Genomic DNA, 23277 nt, shown 5'->3' on the forward strand with positions numbered 1-23277 from the left:
TCGAACTGTAAACTTGCATCTCGTTGCTGACATTGAAACCGTTGCTTCACCTTCTCGATCATACATATATCATAACATTACGATGCAAGGAGCCGCCCGCTGGGAGGCATCTGACATTGAACCAGCTACAGCTCTCTGTAGAGAGGTATTAACTAAAGTGGGGTGGGACCTAGGAAAGTATTCTGCCCACTTTGAGAGATGTCGCACTCCAGTTATTCATGGATTGTAAATAACATCCTTGACTATTATGATCGTATGCATTCGTAAGGTGAATACTACGAAGCACGCGGATCTTTACGTCGCATATTTGAAGTCCATACCTAGTCCTACATCGATCGTCCTCGTCAATGCAAATTCTGGTGATAAATATTCCTGATCTATTTAAGTTCCTTTCTAGAAAAGAAAATTAGATTCCTGCTCTTTAGAGACATACTTCTTAGGACATAGAACATAGTTTTCTTGCTTAGGTGAATGCTTTAGCTTATGAGTTTATTAGAAAACCCTTAATTATACTATTTAACAGGAATCTTGTGAATATGTGCCGAGTTATAGTTACTCTATTGGTACATTAGTGCCAATCTTCATGTAAAACAGAATATTTCCTAGATCGAAGCACGAACGAACAAAAGAAAGAATTCTTGTTCAAATGCAGTTTGAATGAGTTGAATGCGTTGTCAACATTAGTCAAAAGGTTCGTTGACCGGTCACACCTACCACGTGCGATCTCTGCCAATGTGTCAATTATCGCACCATGCTCGAAATAAATGTATATGAAAACCAACGTCATGGTATATTGCATACCACCAATATGAATATGAGAAATAAATAGTTCTCAAAGATTAATTACAGCAATGGTGTTTGTAATAGAAAATTCCCGGCTTTAATAACATGAGGTGGCCGGTAAATGATAATGACACGGTAATCGAGTACAGGAAATTTTAAATGAATCATTTGAATAACTATTAATATGGCCTCGCGGTTACATTGATGCCACTTAATATAATGTTTATACTTTACAATATATTGTTTGTTTTTTCACTTCCATTGTTGAACATAATGCGTAGGTGATACATTTAGCTGAGACTCTGATTTACAACAGAACCAATCACTGTTCGATGCAAATGAAAAAATATTCGGGTAACTAACCGGAATTGTGTGCGTCGAATATCATGATAAGTCAAGGAATTTAAACCATGTTGTAAATTGCCTATTAACAAAATGATAGGAGTTATTTGCTAACGTCTAGTTTCAAAATATCACAATTTATATCTCCGTCCAAACGTTAAAGAAAAAGAGGCATGCTTTTATAAAAATAAACATCACAAACTGCTACAGAGGCAACGAGCAGAAAGTAGAGTATCAAAACACATCCCAATTAAGAAAAAACTTCGTAGCAATATTTCAAAAGCCCGTTCCAGTATTTTTACAGGAGCTAGCATAACAGGGGGGGATAAATAAACCACAAGCTCTACGAAACCCCCCTCTGGGTCAAGTTCGCGCAAAAGACATAGATCGATACGTCCGCCCTCTCCCTCACTACTGCGTCAGAGGGCATAACAAATAAACCGCATATTATTCCCCCTTTGTGTTCCACTTATGCATGGATTTATGCGGAATAAAATTGTGTACGGTGCTAAAAGGAACGTCATTTCTTCACATACTTTGTTTGTTTGATGCAAACCATTATCCAGCTTTGACAACGGTGCGCAACGACTGACTGTTTTATTTTTAAATTGTTACAAGTGTATCTGCTATCGATTGTACCTGTTTTATTTTGAACGGTTATCGATTTAAGCGGTTATAGACTTGCGGTTTAAGTTTGGGAGGTCAAAGGTTAAGTGCAGCGTTTCATTGCTCCGACGGTAGTTTGGGAATTGTTACTTTCATTTATAATGTGGACGGAAAATCGAATGTTTCCTTTCGTAGCGCGGCTTTTCGGTGATTTAATTTCCTTTGTGTCATAGCTGTTAATTATGCCACTCTCAAACTCATCTTCCTCCTAGTTTGCAGTCTAGATTTTTCCGAACCAATTTTCATAAGCAAATTAAAACTGAATATTGAAAAGGTGGTAATCAAATGAAAAGTGGCGGAGAGCTAATCAAATTTTACTGAAGTACTTTCGTACTAGAAACACGCTCTAGTCAGATTGCCAGTTTGTAACAATTTTCCGAGGTGCGCACGGGGAGAGCGCTGCTATCACGAGTATATCTATTAAGTTACCTGTACATACTGTACAAGTGTACAGAGTGTACAGCTCTCTCGCTTTGTAGTGGGCTTCAAGCGAAGCCTGCAAACGGGCTCCTAATTATACATTTCATGAATATGTATCAAAAGCGAATACGGAGAAGTTGTCACACGTGTGCCGGTCGACAAAGGTGTCGCAACATATAAACTCTCCATACGATGAGCTCGCTGCACTCAATTTTAATATATTTCCTATTTCACCTCTCAGGATCCTACCCTTGACATTTGGAGCGAGGGTCACGCCCGCCTTCCTCCCTGTATAAATTTTCTTCCTGTGCATTTCTCTTTTATTAAAGAATATAGCAAACAGATTATATGGGTTCGATATTACATAATGCATCTCGTTGCGCTGTTTGCCTTATTTTCTAGTACATTGCGGACCTTGAATTACGCTTCGTTTGATGTTAATTCTGCGGAAAATTGATATTGATTACAAGTAATTTGACGTTGTTAGTTTCTGTTCGATTCTAGTTCGAGGTTTTGCAGTATCAATCAGATGTGATTTCATTCAATTACATAGTTGACTTGAAAGATGTTTATGAAAACAAGTTAATAAGGTTTCGATTGTGTAGTACAGTTGAGTTAATAGAGGGACATGTGGCGGTGAGTTCAATTAGGACGGCGTTCTTGAGGTAGCCTGGTGAGGCGCGTACCTTGAAGTAAACTTGGAAAGTACTAAGTGGTAATAATGAACGTTCCCTCGACGTGATAATGTGCGGGGAACTCGAGCATTAGGGGGATTAAACAATGTGGGTAGCGATGTCAAGGTGAACATGTGTTCATCGCCGGAGTACGGCGGCGAGCACCGTGCGGAGTACTGCGCGGAGTACGGTGTATTGTGATGAGGGAACACTACTCGGTTACTTTAAACCGAGTAATGGTTGTTAAGCAAATGGCACTTTGCTTCTAAATGAGATGCATTCGCGGAGCTTGCTGTAACATTTTAATATTGTGTTTGGTTAACATTGACCTTGCTATGAATGCGAGCGTTTAATTGCTGTTCATTTAAAGTTACATGATACCTTTTATAAATAAGTGGGACGTGTTTTAACAGGTTCTTTTTTCCCTTTTGTATGAATGAATTATGAATACGAATGAGAGATGTTATTCATTTATTATAGTGCTTGTGGATTGTAGTGGATGAGAGGTAATTTTATTTTGAAATATTGTTTGCTCTTAGTATTTGAGATGTGGAATCGTTAGACGATTCTGCTTTTGACTACGTCTTAGCTTTTTTTTCGTATGACTTTTGCTGAGTGATAATTAGGCGCCGGCGAGATGACTTTAACAACTAACCAATCAGACAACGTACTGTTTGGGAAATCAGTGCCTCGATTCTCTACCGACATAGCTATCGAAATTTTGACATTTAGAATGTACTGCCAAAATGTTTCCTACGACACCCGTCAGAGGCACTGATCAGATTTTCATACAAAATTTCTCGATGACAGTTCGGTTGTCAGTAGTCGATAGTAGTAGAGAATCGAGGCACTGGTTGCCTTAATTACAGTAACCAGTCGCGAAGAAATACTATTCTAAATAACAATAGTCAACAAAACACAATAATTTATCTCATATCTCGCAAGTAGGAAGATAATCAACGTACAATTGGCATGCACAATGATCGTATTGTCTAAATAAATAATTAAGAGGTGGGGAATGTTCCGTGCACTCAGCCGGCCATCAAACCGGAGGTGTTTACTGGCAAGCACCAAACAATACAGACGTTTAACGATTTGAACCGCGAGTTCCTTGAACGTGGATAAGGCATATGTATTTATACTGCTCGATGTATTAACATGAGGAATTACATTGAAACTTTTCTATTTTGAATGTAGTTTTGTGTCGATATTGTATTTGTGATTTATTATGTGTGATTAGTTAAGTATATAATTTTAACTCGGACTTTTGAAGTGGTTTCGAGAATCCCATTTTGTTTCTTTTTTAATTTTGTTTTGTATGTGTTGTATTTTAACAAACTGTTTCCCCATGGTAAGACATGAATAGGACTACGATTGATTGGTTATAGTTGATATTTGCAATTTCTAGATATTAAGAGGAGTATTCTAAAATATCAGATAATCAAATATGGTTGGACATCTGAAACAGATAATCTTATTCGAAGATATATTCGGACTATTCGAGGGTCATAATTGACAGCCATTGAAGGCTGCTCTTCAATCATGAAGTTTACATGAAGCGGTCAGCTGCAAACTGTTGCGCCAAAGTTTACTGACCAATGCAGGCTATGAAAGCCTCAAATTCAATCTATAGCGAAGATAGTATTCAATGTATTTTCATCTTGTATTTCAGTACGTAACTTTGCTAACGTAATAAACCAATTAGTCTCGGCTTGAAACAAGAACTTGGTATTCACGTATGCAGCCATTGAATTTTCCTCTCGAACCGGACACGTAAATTGATTGACAGAGTAAACCAAGGCTTGAAACTTGAATACAGCCTTGTTAGCTACTAAATAGGAGCCGTGAACTATTACTGTCTGACTAATAAACGTCGTTTACTCTCTGATTAGGTATAGTGTTTTGTCTTTTTCACTCTTATACAGTTTCAACGTTGTTTGAGAGTGATAGAATACTAACTAATCAGGTCTTATACGAGGTTTGTTAGTAACGCAGTAAGTTTGTAAGAGGAATAATATTCTTCTTCTTTATTATACGTAGTCGTTCTATTGACAAAGCTTTACTGTTTACTGGGAATTCTCTTTACGGCGTGTGCGGGTAATTGTTTTTCGTGCATATTATTATTATAGCATGACAAGGAGTATTCTTATATTTAATATATTATCATGATGATTTAGGTGATAATTTGAGTGACGTCTAATATAAAGCGAACTTTAACTTGCTCTCAAGGATTTTTTCATATGACTCAGGTGAAATTTTTATTAACAATTTCGTAAGAATTTCGGAGTTAGTTTAGAATATTTCTAACTTAAGATTTACTTAGCTGTAGGATTTCTTCTGAGTTGGTGAGAAATTAGTTGATTATGGAAAATATATCAGTAAAAGCATAACATTATCATAGACTGTTACTTAATTTAAATGAAGATAAAGGTTAAGATTTACTCAACTATTACATTTTGGCTAGCATTAGTGGATAAAATTATCTGTTGATAATGAATTCAGATTATCAGTAAAGGAAAAATTTAAAAACAGTAAGATTTACAAAGACGGGTCAGTACTTACTTGATCTTAACGTATAGATTTCTACTGTGATTCATAATTCCGTGTAATCTCAGTTATTAAAGCAAGGAAATTGGTCTAATGACTAATGTTTGTAAATATCCTTCAAGCGGTTTTAGCATTAGTTTATAATCAAGGTAACAAAACTAACTAAGATGTGTCGTCATGCAAACTTTAATGAGCAATTTTCAATATTTGGATTTTTAGAAAAGAGTGGCCAGGAGTTTCTTGCCAGCTCTTCTCATTGGCCCTACCTTCCGAACTGGCGGTCAATTCACTCTCTGTATCATTGACTATTATAAGTATCAGCTTTTGATCTAAAAGGATTAATGATTTATTTAGATTGCTATTAAAAACTTTTTTTTCGTTTTAGTTTTTAACATTGATATGAAACATTTAATTCGAAAGGTCTGGCACTCACTTTTTGGTAAGATTCAGATGCAGTCGGAAACCTTTCTCTACAATATTCCAAAAGTTCTTAGTAACTAAAACAGTCATACAATTTCAAAGATCTTGATATTTAATCAAAGCATGACTTATATTCACTACAATAGATAAATAGATACAATCATTCATATTTTGAGAAATATAAAAAGCAAAAATAATTAAACAATTTAATTGTGAGTCTGATAAAAACAAATTCATACCTAACTAAGTAAGTGTCAAATATTAACCTCGGACATAACTTCATACAGTTCAAGACCACTCAAACATCTTTCAACTCTTGCCATCTGTGTTTCACACTAAGTACCAATCACATGGATCTTTTAAACGGCGGCCTCGTCAATGTGTCACATACAAGTTATTTTTGTTCCTCACACATACAAGAGAACCCATGTAATTACTAATCTTTGCCAAATTTGTTATTGCTGTTTCAAATTTAAGTGTATGGGTTTTGGTAGAAATTAAATGTCGATGAAGAATATCTGAAATAAGAATATGGTGCAGTTGTCCGACTGCTGATCATGCGGTCTCGGTTTTAAATCCCGGTTTGGGCAAAGTACTATGAATCTTTTTATAATCAATAATGGCTAATTATATACTAAGCAATTTTAATGTGTACAATGGACGCTGATAGAGATCAAAATTTAAATTATCTGACAAAAGCTTACAGACAGCATTTTTATAGCCAAATAATTATAAAAGACACACCGTTGTGCCAGGCATAGGTACCATAAATTAAATTGTATCTAACAAAAAATATATAAAAACCTATCCCACTGTTAAAAAAACTAAGTTAATTCGTCGCCTTTCAACATTCGTGTAGTTTTCTATCGATTTTTTTCAACATTACGCAAAGTTGTATCGCGTGCAAATACACTGTTATACCCTAATTTGGTCACTAGACGATGGTCAGTGGCCCCTAATTATGACATACTATAAACTATGCTCACCTGTTGATATGTACTATTGTTGGTAAATAGCTCTCAAGCTTCGATTCGTGGCGATGTAAGACTTTTTTTATTTAGGTCAAACAACACATCATTTTTTTTATTCCTTCTTAACAAAAAAATTCAAATCCTTTGATGTATCGCGTTATAACCCAGGTAACTGGGTTATAGAGGTCAGATAGGCAGTCTTTCCATGTAAAACACTTGTATTCAGTTGAATCCGGATAGACTGGAAGCCGACTCCAACATAGTTGGAAGAAAGCCTGGTTTGATTCAACGATTTATATTCTCTTCTTTTCTATCTGCTGAAGAGAAGTCAATCTGTTGCGTTATTCACTATAGTAAAATGCAATAGATTTACACACATTTAAACCACTAAATATTTGTACTTTTTTAAAAACTGGACAACAAAGTGAATCTTACGATCAATTGCATACAAGTGAGTACATTTAGCCAACAAAACACGAAACTATCGATAGAACAATAAATATAAGGAGTAAACGTCCCACTTGATTTACGATCTCAATGTGGCTCGTAATACAAAATGCTAAGAACATTACATGCTTTTGACAAATCGCCCATGTTAATGCAACGGTTAATGCTGTGTAGGAGTTAATAACCACAGTAACACTTATAGAGAATTTTCAGTCCGTGACTTATTACCTTTTGGTTTACATTACAATTTCCGTTGACTGCGCTCCGTCGCTAAATTGTTGGGACTTAATGTCAAATGACTGGGCTGAGATGAATGACGACGTTACTGGTCTTTATGAGGATAGGAAATATCTATTCCGGTAATACTAAGTTGGTTTTCTTATGAATGTCAAGGATCGTCCTTGAATGTAATGTTTGGCAGATAAAAAACTTAAAATTTATTAAATAATATTGTCTAATGTTTGTAAAGATATTTAAGCGATACATTCTTTAAAAAATGCAGAAGTTTTTGAAGAAATAATTTGTACAATTATTCCATTAAAACAAATAATTTGAAGCATGAAATACTATCAATGTATCAGTAATAAAACGAAACTTCAAATTCCGTAATCGTATAAACAGATTCTGATCTTTTACCGTCAAAACTACAGAAAATACTGGATAAGAAAAGAGTAATCTAAAAGGCAATCACGTTGAAGGACTTGTTAGGTTTCCGTGGAGACATACACCCGGCACGCAGAAGCCATTTGATCAAAGCTTTGATCTGTAATGCGATTGAACATCTCCCGACCACTCACAGCATTACCAGTTATAGCCAGTTTTACTATTGTATGCTCTACAGATATTACGCTCGTAGGCTCGGCCGTCTAAATAATCACTCCATTTATCACCGATCGCTTCATAAAATCACGAACAGATAGACTGTATACAAACTATCACAACTATCTTATATTAATAGGAGACTGCGTACGGAAGTGCTGAACTATCTAATGTATTACGCTACGTATTCTACATACATAATATACAACGTATAAGCGTCATAAGAGTTGCTCTTTCTGCCATAAAATCGCGAAGCCCTCATACATTTTACGCTCAAATGGTCTGCTTTGCTGAAAATCAGCTCCAGGCGATCCGACGTCAGAAAATTCCTGACAAAGGAAAGCCCGGTTGAATTAATTAATAATTTAATGATACGCGGAGCGTGAGTGCGAGAGGCACAGCTCTCCCCGTCTCGCTCGCACGCGGCGTCTCCGTCGTACGTTTTCGTTTGTCGTCGTTTCGCCACAAGGCGTCATGATCCGCGGTCGCTATATAAAAAGAAACACGACCTTTAACACAGAATCATTCGCGGTTTGCGTTTACAACAGAAAATTAATTAAAATCTCTTCATAAAAGTTGCAGTACAACGTACAATTCACATCGTCCTTGAGGAATACAATAAAATGTATTTTTGGATACGGCTAACGCTGGCGGAGTAACATCCAACGGGCGAAATATGTGAAACATTGTGTTAGCGGCAAGTTAATGGCGGTGCGAGCGCCTAGTAAATATTGGCGTACTGCGCGTGAATAACTTAACGGCTCGCCTGCGGTGATTTTAACATTTCACACCATACACCGGATGAGAAGCCAATGGGCGATTTTATTATTTTACCACCACACGTCACGTTTTTATCGTCACTATAGAATAGTAGAGCGACTTGCCAGATTGTACGGGGATTCTTGAACGTACATAGTTTTCCGTTACGGATGGCTTGGCTTACCTTTACTATGACAGAAAGATAGGAAAGTAGACTAAAAACTTTCCACCAATAAATTTAGGGGCGTTTAACGTAACGAGAAATAATTACAACAACTGTCAACAAGAAATTATTAAACTAGACCAAAATAATAATTATGCAATTACAACAAAATTACCCTAAAATTAAAGTGATTATAACCCTTTATTCCACTAAAAGTATCTTAGAAGAACATCCTTTCTTGTTTAAGACTAGTTCAGAAAAAGAAAGCAACAATTCTCTATATTCTGTCTGATCATAAGCCTTTTTTCCACTGAAGACGAAACTTACTATATTTTCAAATTGATAACAATACCAAAATACATTTCCATATTAGATAATACAGAAGAACGTCAAGTGATTCTCGCCGGAGTTATTTTGGTATGCGTGCGTGTGACCGCATTCTCACACGGATAAATCTGTTTGATACAGTTTATTAATGTACGCTGTGTACAAATAAACATACACTGTCACAAACACCACCGTTTACTTTCAGACGACATATTATTTAGTAAATAGAATACAAAAATATACTATTTTACTACTTGTAGATTTTGTCGTTAAAAGAACAACTCTAGTTTTGTGTGGCTTTACTAACATACAAGTATCAGACACAAAGTAAGACCGTATTTTAGACCTCAAAGTATTTGCCTCCCGCGGGCTTCAAACCCAAGACCTTCATGTGCTAGTTACGCTGAGCACCTTAAATACTGCTTCTCAAACGTCCTTTTAATTATGAATTGTACTATAAACAAGAAGAAGCATCATAATATCAACATAAACATCTTGACATTTAGAATCCATATTAAAAATTCCTTTTAAAACACGCCAGAGATGTTCAATTTACCTAACAAGACTGCAGTATGAAGTCGCAAGTGACTCGTGAAATGCTTTCACTTAGCTAGAAGCTTCATCTTCCACGAAAATATTTTATTTCAAACGAGATAAAAGAATTTTGCATTGAAAGAGAAAACGAACTTGACGTTATCTGTAGTGCAGTGCTTTTAGTACTAAATGCATAGGACGGTGACATTCACGTACAAATTTAATTTGTTCTTCGAAACAGCACTAAGGCTTTATAGGATTAATACAGTCATAGGATTATGTAGTGGCCTCTTTCGACGGCTGTTTTGTGTCGCCAAATGGGGTTTTTTAGTCGCAAATGTCACGTTCGATTTATTAAATACGTTAGTAGGGATTTTGGTATCTTCTGGTCTTTTTCACGATATATGGTGCATATTTTGGAGCTTTTATTGCGTTTTCGAAGCCTTGTTTTTTCTTGAGTAAGCTATTTAGGTGCTTGGGTTTAATCTTTCTTTTTTAATAGAAATTGTAGTTAATTCTCACATTGAAGATTACTTCGGTAGTGTATTGAATGTGACTTGAACCCATTTACGCTATTGAAAGTTGAACGGGATAACCGTTGGCCTACTAGTACCTGAAATACATGTACAATCATCATGTAGATGATTATGTCTGATCTTATTTCCGTTTCTTATAGTCCAACAATCATTTTACATCTTTTTACAACTTGACCAGCGTCAGCGTCAAAACCTACCGTCCCTAGTTCGGGAGAAGACTCTTGCCCAGCAGTGGGACAGTGATGGGTTAAAAAGTAGTCCAACTATAGTTTTATCACCCCAATACTCATTTCCGAACTTTACTTCACAAAATATCAAACAATAAAGTAATTTATCAAAAGCGATATTGACTGAGATCCGTAGAATGTTATGATTTGGCGTATGAATCATAGATATTTATTTTTTCCACTCGATAATATAGTTTATTTATCTGCCTTCAGTAGACTTCCACGATTATATTCATAACAAGATCAAAACTGTACACATTTTTGTATGTATGTTTGTTTGTTTAAAACGTCTTCCGCACTCAATAATCGCTGTATCATCACTTGGTATTATAACGATATAAATAAGTCAGTATGTTTTACAACGCTATTTTTGCTTCTTACATTTGTAACAACAAAATAAATGTAAATATAGCAGCTGGTTTAATTTTGAATACAATATAAGCAATCATTTTCAAAAAGGGCGTATCTCACATTACAAGTACACAGATTTGTAACCTTTTTGAAATAACGTGTCCTAAAATATGAGATCTAACAGTTCCCTTACTTTACTGGACATTATTTTCTGTATTCTCTTACTTTCGTCAATTTTAGGAGTCTAATGTCAATATTTGACATATTTATTATGAACATTTTGACCAAAACATATTTGACCTCAATAATTTGACTACGATTTCACACGATCACTACGATACAAACATAAACATGTCTTAAATCCAGAGATAAAGACTAAATAACTCTACTAACCTCAAATTTTACGCATTTATCATATAGTTCATAATAAATCAAGAACAAAATCCCTAGATCTATAAAACTATGAATCATAAAAATCAAAAGCATAGATTTCAACACAAAGGAATGGTATGAAAGGCTATGAGTGCTTACACGCGGTTAGAATACCGTCAAACAAAGAGATTTGCAATGAATGCAATGGATGTTCCAAGCCATGAACATTTGTCCAACTATTCAATTCAAGAACAGCTTAAGTCGTTTTACGTTAATTTGCTCTTATGCCTTTCTTCTTTCAGAAGAATGACTTGTTGCCATGATAAAGATTGATTCAAGAAAGAAGGGCTTAAGTGGTTTTGACTTAATTTGATGTTGCGCCTTTCTTCTTTCGAGAGTATGACATTTGACTGTTGTGGTGCGTTCTGACTATACCGATACAAAAAATTCAGTTAAACAACTTTTAGTAGAAGAAAAACCTTGAGTAGTTTTACGTGAATTCGATCTTACGCCTTTTTTTAATGGGACTTTTATTGCAATGTGAAATGTAAAGTACATTCTGTGGCAAACATTCTAAATTCAAGAACAACATAAGTAGTTTTACGTTAATTTGATGTTACGCCTTTCTTCTATCGGGACTATGACAATTGTTACGCCTTAATGCTATCGGGACTTGTTACGATGCGGAATATATCGCACATCTAACGTACAATAGTGCAAACGCATTTATAAGATCTTACGCCGTATTTATTGAAAGCATAAATCTGTGTGCAGTGCTTTGCACTTTCAGGTAAAGAACTCTTTGCGCAAGAACAGCTTATGTAGCTGTACTTTAACACAATCTTACGCCTTTGTTGAACTAAACATATATTCAATTTTCAATTTCATTCCAAGGTGCGTTCCATCTCAGAGAAAGAACGTCCAGTATTGTTAGAACATTATAGACTTAAGTCTTTTTGAGTCAAAGGTAACATTTCACACAAAGGTGCGTTGAACTCAAAGAAAGAACGGCTTAAGTGCGCTTACGACTTTATCTTTTTAGACCTCTTTTCTACTGGGACATGTGACAATGCAGTGTTAAGTTTGCTACACACTTCTGGTCAGCAGTCGGCACGTTTGGTTCGGCTGTGTTTATGAAACACCAAAACTCGAAGCAATTACTGAACTTGCTCGACTTGTGCTGGTCAGATACTTTCCTCGGGCCCGATCGTTACAATTCGGTTTAATAATATAGGTGTGGAGATGTGGAGCGGCATTTTTCCCGAACATTCATCAACATATTCGCTTTTGCCGCCCGGCCGATTAATGCCGAACGAGATATTTGGTTAGTAAGCTTTACATAATTTCAAAAAGGTCGTAAGTGGTGAAATATTACTACCGCCTTACTACGTTTTTCCTTTATAGATATTGCATCGTGCATTTGTCTGAACACAAGTCAAATGGTTTGTTTACTGTACCCATCAATATGCGAGATATTTGAACAAAATACATAAAATGTATGTAAGATTCGGCCACCTGTTGAGTTTTCAATCGGCTGTCGTGAGTCGGTCAATCGCCTTGAAAAAAATGTTTGCCTTGAGCATTGTGTATCGTTGGTACAGTCGCGTGCAATCATTTGTTTACAATTATATAAAAACGATCATGCGAATAAATGTTTACAATAATTTTGAAATTAAAATTTATATGCATAGAGACAGCTAATATACGTATTTACACTATACTTCGTACTGTGCTTGCTTTTCCGGGTACTCCTGACATACCTAACTTTTAGTGATATTACAAAAAGTATGTTGCGATTCAGTTACCGTGTAATTGAAAAAAAACCAAATCACAGTCTTTGAGAAAGTATAACTTTACATTGCCCTAATATTTTTGACGGTTGAATAAAAGAATAAAAATCGAATTAAAGTTTTTATGAATACACAAAATAATCTTACTCTTCTTTCAATTACTTTTAATCTTTGTATATATTAATCGTAGGGTAACATAGTAAAATTCAGGGAACGTACACATATGAATGCGCGCGGCTGTACTCGCGTTATTAACCACCAATCGAAGAGTATAAAGCAGTGCCGACGTATTTACATGAAATACGAACTAATAGCACTTAGTAATATTTGATCACTTCACATAGTTATTATGAACAATATGATCAAGTATGATGATTGTATTATTGAATTCTTTCAATTGATGGGACTTGTTTATTGGTTTGTTTTAATGACTAAGAACATTGAACGTATAATATACGTTCAATGTTCTTAGTCATTGGATGGGTAAAGGTTACGAAGGAACACTTGTTTTGATGGAATTATAAATATACAGTCAATAAGTGACGGTCATAGATGCCATGTGTACATAAGTAGGAGATAGGAAGATTAATTTTGAGTCCATTTCTATTCTTTACAAAATTCAGATTCTAAAAACACCAATGCATTAATCGAATCATGCTGCTCAAATAAAACAGATACCTGTGCAGATACTAATGATTGTCAAAGTTACAGTTATTATATTAAAGATGACTCTAGCAAATCAATCCACTTCACGGATAGATTTACTTAAACAATCTTAGGACCAGTTTCAAGGGTTACACTGACAGCAACTATATGAAAACAGCTGTCATAATGCTACGTGATAATCTAACCGATACTTATTCAGAAGTGGTCAAACCACGGTTTAATATGACATTTCAATCACCATGAATAAAAAAATGTTCATAAACAAATCCTTTAACTTCCCTACCATTCCACCATCAACCTTAACGTCCCTTTGATACAGTTTCAAACGAAATGTTCATAATACGCTTCTTATCAAAATTCGCCGTTTACTTCTTACCTAAGCTACTACCGCCAAATGCCATTAGCTTACATAATTGTAAAAACAAACTAATATTGGCACGCGTCCACACTAACCGTCATCACAATCTACTGTCGGAACTAAAAGAAGAACACACCTAAATATTGACAAAATGCTGAGAAATACTCCACCAATTACTCACTACAGTTTGGAAATAAAGAAGCAAAATTATCAATACACACTTCCCTGTGAAAACTTATTTGCAAATAATTAAAGTTAAGTTACCGCTTTAGTTGAAAATCATTACAGTTTGATAAAAAATAACGGATTTCGAGTTTTAGGAATGTCGATTGATAGCAAATAATATAATTTTTCGGTACTATAATCTTGTCAGCAGGTCTACGAGTACATAGTTTATCGTAGGGACATCGTCAACAGTGGGACAGAGGAAGTAACTGATAGGTTCAGGAATACTTATCCAATAACCATCTAATTTAATAGTTATCGACTTCTACTTTAACCCTCCATGCAGTCTCTCACAAGCATTTCATTTCACCAATCGTACAAACGTTAGTCGTGTTCCTTAACAATAAATCAGATATATCAGTAACCTTTCCAGAGTGAACTCCTCACGAGTCACGATACCGTTCCCGAACGAAATGACATCTGTCAATAGCCACTGACCTTTCAAAATAGAAATATCTTCCCGATTTAGCAGCAATAAATATTTTTCAATTTGAAACCTTCCGTGTCTCGAGTTTACAGTCGGCGCCACTTTCAATTGCATATTAATAGGATTGAAAAGGTCTTTACGTCATTCCTTCCATGTTACTTAGAGTGTCTAATTAAAGGCACTATTAGAAGTATATTATTCAACATGGTTACGTACAGTCATGTGTACGTTCCCACAAACATGGAGGCCCACACCATAATTAATAACGATGACTGCACTGTTTGTTTAGCAAACTATGGATTTTATAACTGTTTGCAATTGTACTTCTTTTACTTTCCGCCGAGAGTACGAGGCCGTTTATGAATTAGTAATACAAAAATTGCAAGCCCACTTACATTTTTCTTTGTAAATTAGAATAATCGCTTCTTTGTGTATCAACGTTCGTTGTTTGTTCTATTCCTCAGTGCAATATCCTCTAAGTGATGGATATCTCTTTCAATACACTAACAAACCAAAAACTTGTTCAAACTATACCGCGATAACATCAATATCTTTCTAACTTTGAGAAATGCGAGTTGTTTCGAACAAATCTTTTGTTAGCACTGCAGCCGTCTCACGTGGCCGCAATGTACCTTTGACCTTAACAGAACTTGACATTGAAACTAAAACCGTTGAGATCCATTAGCCGAATATATCGCGCAGACATCCGATACGTATATGCACTAAACTGGATATGTGTCTAGGTCAGTGAACAAGTAGTTTGGACGTGAATACGAGTATCGGCGCTTTCTAATTTAAGAGACAGCGGCTGGAGGGCCGTGATATGCACTTATGATTGTACGGAGCTAGGTGTAGCGTTACGATGTTTCCTTGAACGGCACCCCACTAATGTTTTGTTGGAGTTCAATTTTACACATGTTTAGTTTCGTACTGGCCGCTGTCACTTATGAGATTTTTGTTTATTTGCCTGTGGTGTTCCGGTGGGAATTTATATCAGTGATTTTAAATGCGTTTTTGATTGTTACAGGTAAGCGGCCTCAAGTTCGAAACCCAATTGCGTACACTAAACCAATTCCCAGAAACCCTACTGGGGGACCCGGCGAGGAGAATCCGCTACTTCGATCCACTGAGGTCAGTAATTTACCACTGATTGTCATTGTTTTCTTGCAACACAGTAGTACGCTACAGTATACTCTCTCTCTTCCTAGGAACGAATACTTCTTCGACCGCAACCGGCCGTCATTCGACGCCATCCTGTACTACTATCAGAGTGGCGGTCGGTTGAGGCGACCCGTAAACGTTCCACTTGACGTATTCTCCGAGGAGATCAAGTTCTACGAACTTGGAGAGCAGGCCACCAACAAGTTCCGGTAAGTGTTCACCACGAGTGCCACCACATTCACTCCGACGACTGTTGGCACTTGTAACACAATCCTGTCTCTTGCAGCGAGGATGAGGGCTTCATAAAGGAGGAGGAGAAACCCCTGCCCTCCAACGAGCGCCAGCGCAAAATCTGGCTGCTGTTCGAATACCCTGAGAGCTCTCAGGCCGCTCGCGTCGTGGCTATCATCTCCGTGTTCGTCATCCTGCTCTCTATCGTCATCTTCTGCCTCGAGACCTTGCCCGAGTTCAAGCACTACAAGGTGTTCAACACCACCACCAACGGCACTAAGATTGAGGAAGACGAAGTACCCGACATCACCGACCCCTTCTTCCTCATCGAGACGCTTTGCATCATCTGGTTTACTTTCGAATTGATAGTGCGGTTTCTGGCGTGTCCGAACAAGTTCAACTTCTTTAGAGACGTGATGAATATCATCGACATCATTGCCATCATCCCCTACTTCATCACCCTGGCGACGGTGGTTGCTGAAGAGGAGGATACGTTGAACTTGCCCCGCGCGCCAGTATCCCCACAGGACAAGTCGACCAACCAGGCCATGAGTCTCGCTATCCTCCGTGTCATCCGTCTGGTGCGAGTGTTCCGTATCTTCAAACTCTCCCGTCATTCGAAGGGATTGCAGATTCTGGGACGTACGCTGAAGGCGTCTATGCGGGAACTTGGCCTATTGATATTTTTCTTGTTCATCGGTAAGTGTTATGTTTCATTTCATTGTTGTGACATTGTGCAGCAACTATCCCTTTACCCATATTCGAAATCATAATTTGAAGAAGTCTGCTCACGACAAAAAAATTAAAGACCCTAGCTTGATTCCCTAAGCCTTGAATGAACAGACAGGAGTATTTAGTATTTGATATAATGCATACTCGTAAGTAGTGGAACATAGCAAGAGAAAACGAGGCGTCGCACGGCTACACACAACACAGTGTGTCGTGTCGCGCGGAGGACACTTGGTCAGGGGCGCAGCGTTACCATCTGCTAGACACTCACCGAACGTGCAGGTCGCGGCCGTCGCAGCGACGGCTAGTAGCGACCGAGCGTGCACAATGTATTTTGTGTTCGCAGGGGTGGTCGTGTTTTCGAGCGCCGTTTTCTTTGCCGACAAAGACCGTCATGATACAAACTTTGACTCTATTCCCGATGCCTTTTGGTGGGCTGTCATAACGATGACCACCGTCGGCTACGGCGACATGAGGTACCTATATCAGTGTCGCGACGCCGCAACCAGTGCCCCGAACTCTCCCGCCCCCTACCCCGCCGCTCGCAAGCGTTCCCTGTATGTCGCACTGTATTCTCCGTTGGTGTGTGCTTGTTCTTCAAGGTGTGGTGCTGTTTTCATCTGCGGTGTACTTCGCTGAGGCTGGAAGCGAGAACAGTTTCTTCAAATCCATACCAGACGCCTTTTGGTGGGCGGTCGTAACAATGACGACCGTAGGATACGGAGACATGACGTATGATACAGCGACTTCACCCTAAGTTCATTTATATTTGCCTACTCGTTCTCCTTTCATTTCATTTTATCCCACAAAGACATACTTATTTAACACTATTGTGATTTTCTTTCGCCACATCATGTAACTAAATACGCTTCAGTTTGATTTATCGTCGGTTGGCTGAACTAAACCGATCATCACAATTTTATTCACCTACTTTTACGAGACTACTGCACGTCGTACCATGTTCCCTATTGCCTTAGTCTTTGTGTCATCATACCTTCCTGAACCTTACAATTTTACATGGAAGCTAGTTGTAAAATGTACCATTCACTCGCCACGTGAACTGTAGCGCGCTAGTGTACCACGGGGTCTGTCGTCGGTGTGACTATCGCCCTTCAAAAAGCGTATAACTTAAGAGAGAGAACAGCATTACTTGTAATCTGCCTTCCGATTGTGTCGATGTAACGCCGGTGGCTCGAGCGCGCTTCAACCGCGCCTCGAGCGCGTTCATCGACTCTACTCTGTGTACCAAGTATCTACCCAGTGTCCGATGTTTGCTCCTCTGTAACGCTTACGCTGAACGTTCGATGTATCCTGTCCAATGTTATACCTGTATCGGTGTCGTAGCTGTTACTTGACGCGCGCCCGTCGCCGGTGAGCGATCACCTCGACGGCGCCCGCCTCGTACTTGGAGTCTTTCTTCATAGTGAGCATTATTAGTATTGTACCGCTTGTTGCACCCACCGCAGTGTTGCGACCTGCTCTCATCGCGTCTATATAGAACTCTCTCTCTCTTTATCTAGTTGTTGCAACGCTCTGTGAACCATTTCTCTATGGTAAATTTTACACAGAGGCGCTACTATGTAAAATTGATGTTCAGAATGATTCACTGCTTGTTTATGTCATTGGCTTCCGATCATTAGCTTTACACATTTTCGGTAGAGACGATAGTTACGAGAACCATCACAACATAAATATTATAATCGTATGCATGAATGTTTCGTCTCTCTTGTAGGTGTGATTACTATCATCGTCGTAGTTTATGTTTAGTACGTGTCTGCTTAGGTTCCGTATTTTATTTTTTGTTCCGTAAACATTTTATTTGACATCTAATCTGACTAAGTCCCCATTGATTGAGAACGCGTCATGTAGATCGTTCCACCGGCAATACACCGGTGGATTCACACGGGAGCATTGCCGGCGGTCAGACGAAATACTTGAGCTCGTTTTTAACTCAATGTTTTGTGTATCACACGGACTTAATCGCTGGCGATAAACAACAAAATGCAACGCGATAAACCCACGAACGTTACAGTAAAACTGAAACGTGCTAGCGAGTATGTGAGGTGATGTATGAAATTGTACTGCTTGCGACCTAAATTTTGCTTAGCGAACGGTCTTACCGATATAAATGTTGTTGAACTATTCTACCCGATTCTCGGAGTTTATTTGGTTAGTTCCCGTTTATTTTTATTTTAGTAGAAACACGATTGTCATTGTTAGCGGGAGGCGCGGGTATGTATAGACACAATTAACGCATGACCATTATCAGTCGCGTTTATGTTACTATTAACATGTTATTAGTGGAAGCCAGTTTTGTTTCGTTAGCTGACATGTGTGTCGGTGCGTTGCGGTATTTAACGTGATATTTTTGGCGCGTAGGCCGGTCGGCGTGTGGGGCAAGATCGTGGGCTCGCTGTGCGCCATCGCCGGTGTGCTCACCATCGCGCTGCCCGTGCCCGTCATCGTGTCCAACTTCAACTACTTCTACCACCGCGAGACGGACCAAGAGGAGATGCAGTCGCAGAACTTCAACCACGTCACCAGCTGCCCCTACCTGCCCGGCACTATGGGCGAGCCTTATCTCAGTAAGTACATCTTTACTTCTGTACTACACAACACACACACGACATCTCCACTTCTCTTGTCTTGTTTGCATTGAGCGAATGTTGACAACTGTAACATTCATTTGGCCTCGGTGCCCTCAAATTAGAAATCGTTTCCATCATTTAAGCCTTCAAGGAATCCAGGTGGGTAATTCACATGATATTATTAGAAACCTTTTGTGCGTTACTACAAATAACTTCCATCTTAAATGTTTTCCAAATATTGTGGCATTAGACTTCACAAACTTAGTACTGGGAGGTCAAATTTAAGAACGTTATATTTATGCTTTTTTACTTGCAGGCTTTATTAATTAATTATTTTCCTTCCCTATTAGTATGTTAAAGGAAGGATTATACACACGAAATTGTTATGAAAATTATTATCTACTTTAATTGTTATAGTTTAATTTTATAGTTTTGTTCGGCCGGTCGCAACAGCTATTTACCGACATTTTCAATCCTGTTAAGTAACTTAAATGTTCGACTGATTTCATAAAGATCATTTACGGTTTTTATTGATTCATTGGATATACCTATTTGGATTCCGAGAGGCTCATAAGCCACTGTAGAACTAAAATATTTCGATTCGGCATTTTTGTACTGTTTGGCTGCTTAAATAAATCTATGATTTACTATCAGTAGGAGAATCCCGAATCACATATTTGGTACTACTCTGGTAATTCAAGATGTGTTGTCCAAATCTCAAACTAGTGATCACAGCATGCGTAGCTTTTTTACTTTGACTTTTACAGCATGCGTTGAGTTTTCACATTTTATGTTATTTGTTTCTTTTATGTTGTATTTCGGTAATTTCAGGTGGGAAGGACGATGAGAAGGACGAGGTCTGCTGTGACCAATGACTGTATGACAGTGTTGTTATATCGTTATATATCGTGAGGGACTAGACTCGACAGGGACGATAGTTGTGATATTACGTGTAAGGGACGAGAGAGTGCCACGTGTTCTTTTGATTTTTGTGTAAATACATTAGTTGTTAAGCGATGTAAAAAATAATTAAATAAAACATTGTTATTTATTTTCTTCTTAGTTATATTTTGGTTCCGGTTTTTCTTTTTTTGTGTTTTTTTTATTTTTGTTTTGACATGCGTAAATCAAAACACTGAGACACTCTTATAAACAAAATATCTTGATTAAAGTCTAATAACAAAAATCAACACATTCAAATAGACCAAATAGTACAGAAAGATAAAAATTAAACATGCCTTTTTTTCTCAACGTTCAATATAATTTATGTATACTTTTACAACATTGGATTGAATCTGATGAAGTTTATCGTCCGAACAGTTAGCAATTAATTTATTTAAGTGACGTTTGCCTTTCACAAACCGGCGATAGACGGACAGTTGAACAAACATTGCGAAGTTTCACTAGTAGCCGTTTTAATCAAATGTGTCAATACATTGAAGTTGAGTGCATTTCGTGATACCATTGGCTGGGTGTCAATATTGTGCATTATATTGAAATTAGACCACTTGTTGTATTATACTAAGCGTGTCCAGTATCCAACAGCTTATGTAAAACAGCATGCATGCGAGTGGTATGAATTCATACAGACGCATGCTATAAAATATATTTGTAAAAATTACAGCAATGTCAGTCGTGGCTGTAGATATGAATATGAACACATAATATATGTATTTTTGCTACGTAGTCGACCACAAGTTGAAATGAACTAAATTTTATGTTATGTCTCAGACTAGGTTACAAAGAGACTGTCGTGCTTTTAGGCAAAACCCACATTTTGGAAAACAAATAAAAAAATTGTAATATTTCGATCCTTTTCAAATGATTACTAATTCAACTCCTTCTTATCTGCATTTCAAAAATCAGAATATGTTTTTTCCAATTACGTTATAATTAAGGAAAGTTCATGTCCAAATACAACATTTGTCCTTCAATTTTGAGTCGAAGCATTCGAGAACTTACTCAATGAAAACAACTTCACATTCAAGCTACATGCATCACTTTTACTTGTTGTCAATATTTATGTATAATATAATATAATACGTGACGGAGACGTACGCGACAAAACACTGGAAAGTGATGCCCGCCCTTGATCCGAGGATAACTGGGTCAGACTGTCGCTAATACAAGCTATGTAGCGCGTCCCGACTTCACTCAGGATACCAACAGTATAGTACGTACTACATTGACCACTATTCACAACTGTTAAACAAAGTTTTGCAAAGAATAGCAGTGGTCGATTGTTTGTTAGGTCTTTTTAAATATTCGTGGTGATTTCTCTGAACAATGATTGCGACATAAAATAATAGAATGCTGATTTTTTTTTTAAATATCAAGGAATTTTTATGAATGTCTAGTGTAAACCGTACTTATATTAAATTAAAATGCACTGTCAAAAACTGTTTTAGAATGAATGAGCTAAATTCACATGCAACTAATTTAATTATTCAAAAGAACCTATCTCTAACAAAATATATGATATACGAAAATTTCATCATAAGTGAAGGCAACGTCACGTGTCAAAGAGAATTTATTATCAGCGTAATGCACTTTACATTACAGCGTGTAGTCCTAGTGACCCCATTAGAACAGAGTAACCCCGTTTATAGTTATCTTGGCATTCACATTCAAGTCCATTCAATAGGCCGGCACTCCCGGCATGCGAGCATGCCCCTTGTCACTAGACAAACATGCGTTCGGACCAAAATAACTCAGCCGGCTTTTTTTAGTTCATATTATACGAAACGTTCACTGTAAGTATTTCTTTTATTTATTTTGTGTTACATTTATTTTAAAATTATTACTGTTTTACCAATATACGTTGTGTAAGTAAGATCTTAGTTGATCTATGTTTTGTCACTTTCGAACTAGTTTGAAATTATCTGCGAGTGAAAAAGACAAAACACGGTATAACAAATCCGAACTTACACAACGTTTTTAGTAAGACAGTTGTATTTATGTTATTTTTACTAATATATTAATATTTTTATTTGTTATTATTATTTATCATTCATCATTGGACTAACCGTTAATAAACCAATATGTTTTATGTAGCGCTTCAGTATTTTGTTATTATCTATCATTATTCGCTTCCTTGTAGTTATTTTTACGTAATCCATCTCAATTTCTATCTCTCTCTCGCTCTCCTTTTTAGAAAATATCATATAGGTATGTACTATTTTGTAAAACAGGGTAAGAAAAGATAAATCTAAAGAAATATAGAAATTGCTAGATCATACTATATGTAGGCTAGTTACAAGCGTCAATCTTTACTATGTTAGTTAGTGTCTCCAATCTGAAAAGATCATTAATATTTACTAATATTTTGTGACGTTCTCTAAAACTAAATGTATTGCAAATAAGCGGTTTTGCATTAATATTAAATAATGATGTATGAAACATTTAGCAAAAAGGCCGGTTTTACAATTAAGTTGTAAATCAGCCGAGATCGAAGCGGCGTGCGATGGCAGCCGGCCAATCTTCGCGTTGGATGTACTTCTATATTGTTTGTTGTTTTGGCCGCGGCTCCTTGCTTGTTCATTTCACATTTAATATACATATACTTATGTATATTTCACAAATTCCACTGTCAATTCTAATGGTTACACTGATTTTAAACATGCGAATAGTGTCAGTGTACATGCTCACGTCCGAATTAAAGTACCATAAAATATAAAAGTAATTATACTTACTATAACGCCGACTCGTTTGGGGAGCATTAATTTTAAATCGAATAATAAAACG

The 23277-nt window shown here is 37.1% G+C and overlaps 1 protein-coding gene across 12 annotated transcripts in view; it reads left to right on the forward strand.

The window, feature by feature from the left end:
* The window catches only part of Sh (Potassium voltage-gated channel protein Shaker), a 519456-nt gene that overhangs the window by 481067 nt on the left and 15112 nt on the right, over window positions 1-23277 (forward strand). For 9 of the 12 annotated variants that reach the window (XM_076135281.1, XM_076135282.1, XM_076135284.1 and 6 more), the window contains 5 exons: window positions 15852-15955; window positions 16033-16194; window positions 16272-16915; window positions 17548-17677; window positions 19325-19530. In XM_076135281.1, coding sequence (XP_075991396.1) covers window positions 15852-15955; window positions 16033-16194; window positions 16272-16915; window positions 17548-17677; window positions 19325-19530 — 1246 coding nt within the window. Of the gene's footprint in view, window positions 1-15851; window positions 15956-16032; window positions 16195-16271; window positions 16916-17291; window positions 17422-17547; window positions 17678-19324; window positions 19531-20364; window positions 20589-23277 lie in introns of those variants that run through there. The other 3 variants (XM_076135285.1, XM_076135286.1, XM_076135278.1) reach the window with 2 other exon arrangements.

The sequence above is a fragment of the Anticarsia gemmatalis genome, chromosome Z (genome assembly GCF_050436995.1).
Source record: "Anticarsia gemmatalis isolate Benzon Research Colony breed Stoneville strain chromosome Z, ilAntGemm2 primary, whole genome shotgun sequence".
Taxonomy (NCBI): domain Eukaryota; kingdom Metazoa; phylum Arthropoda; class Insecta; order Lepidoptera; family Erebidae; genus Anticarsia; species Anticarsia gemmatalis.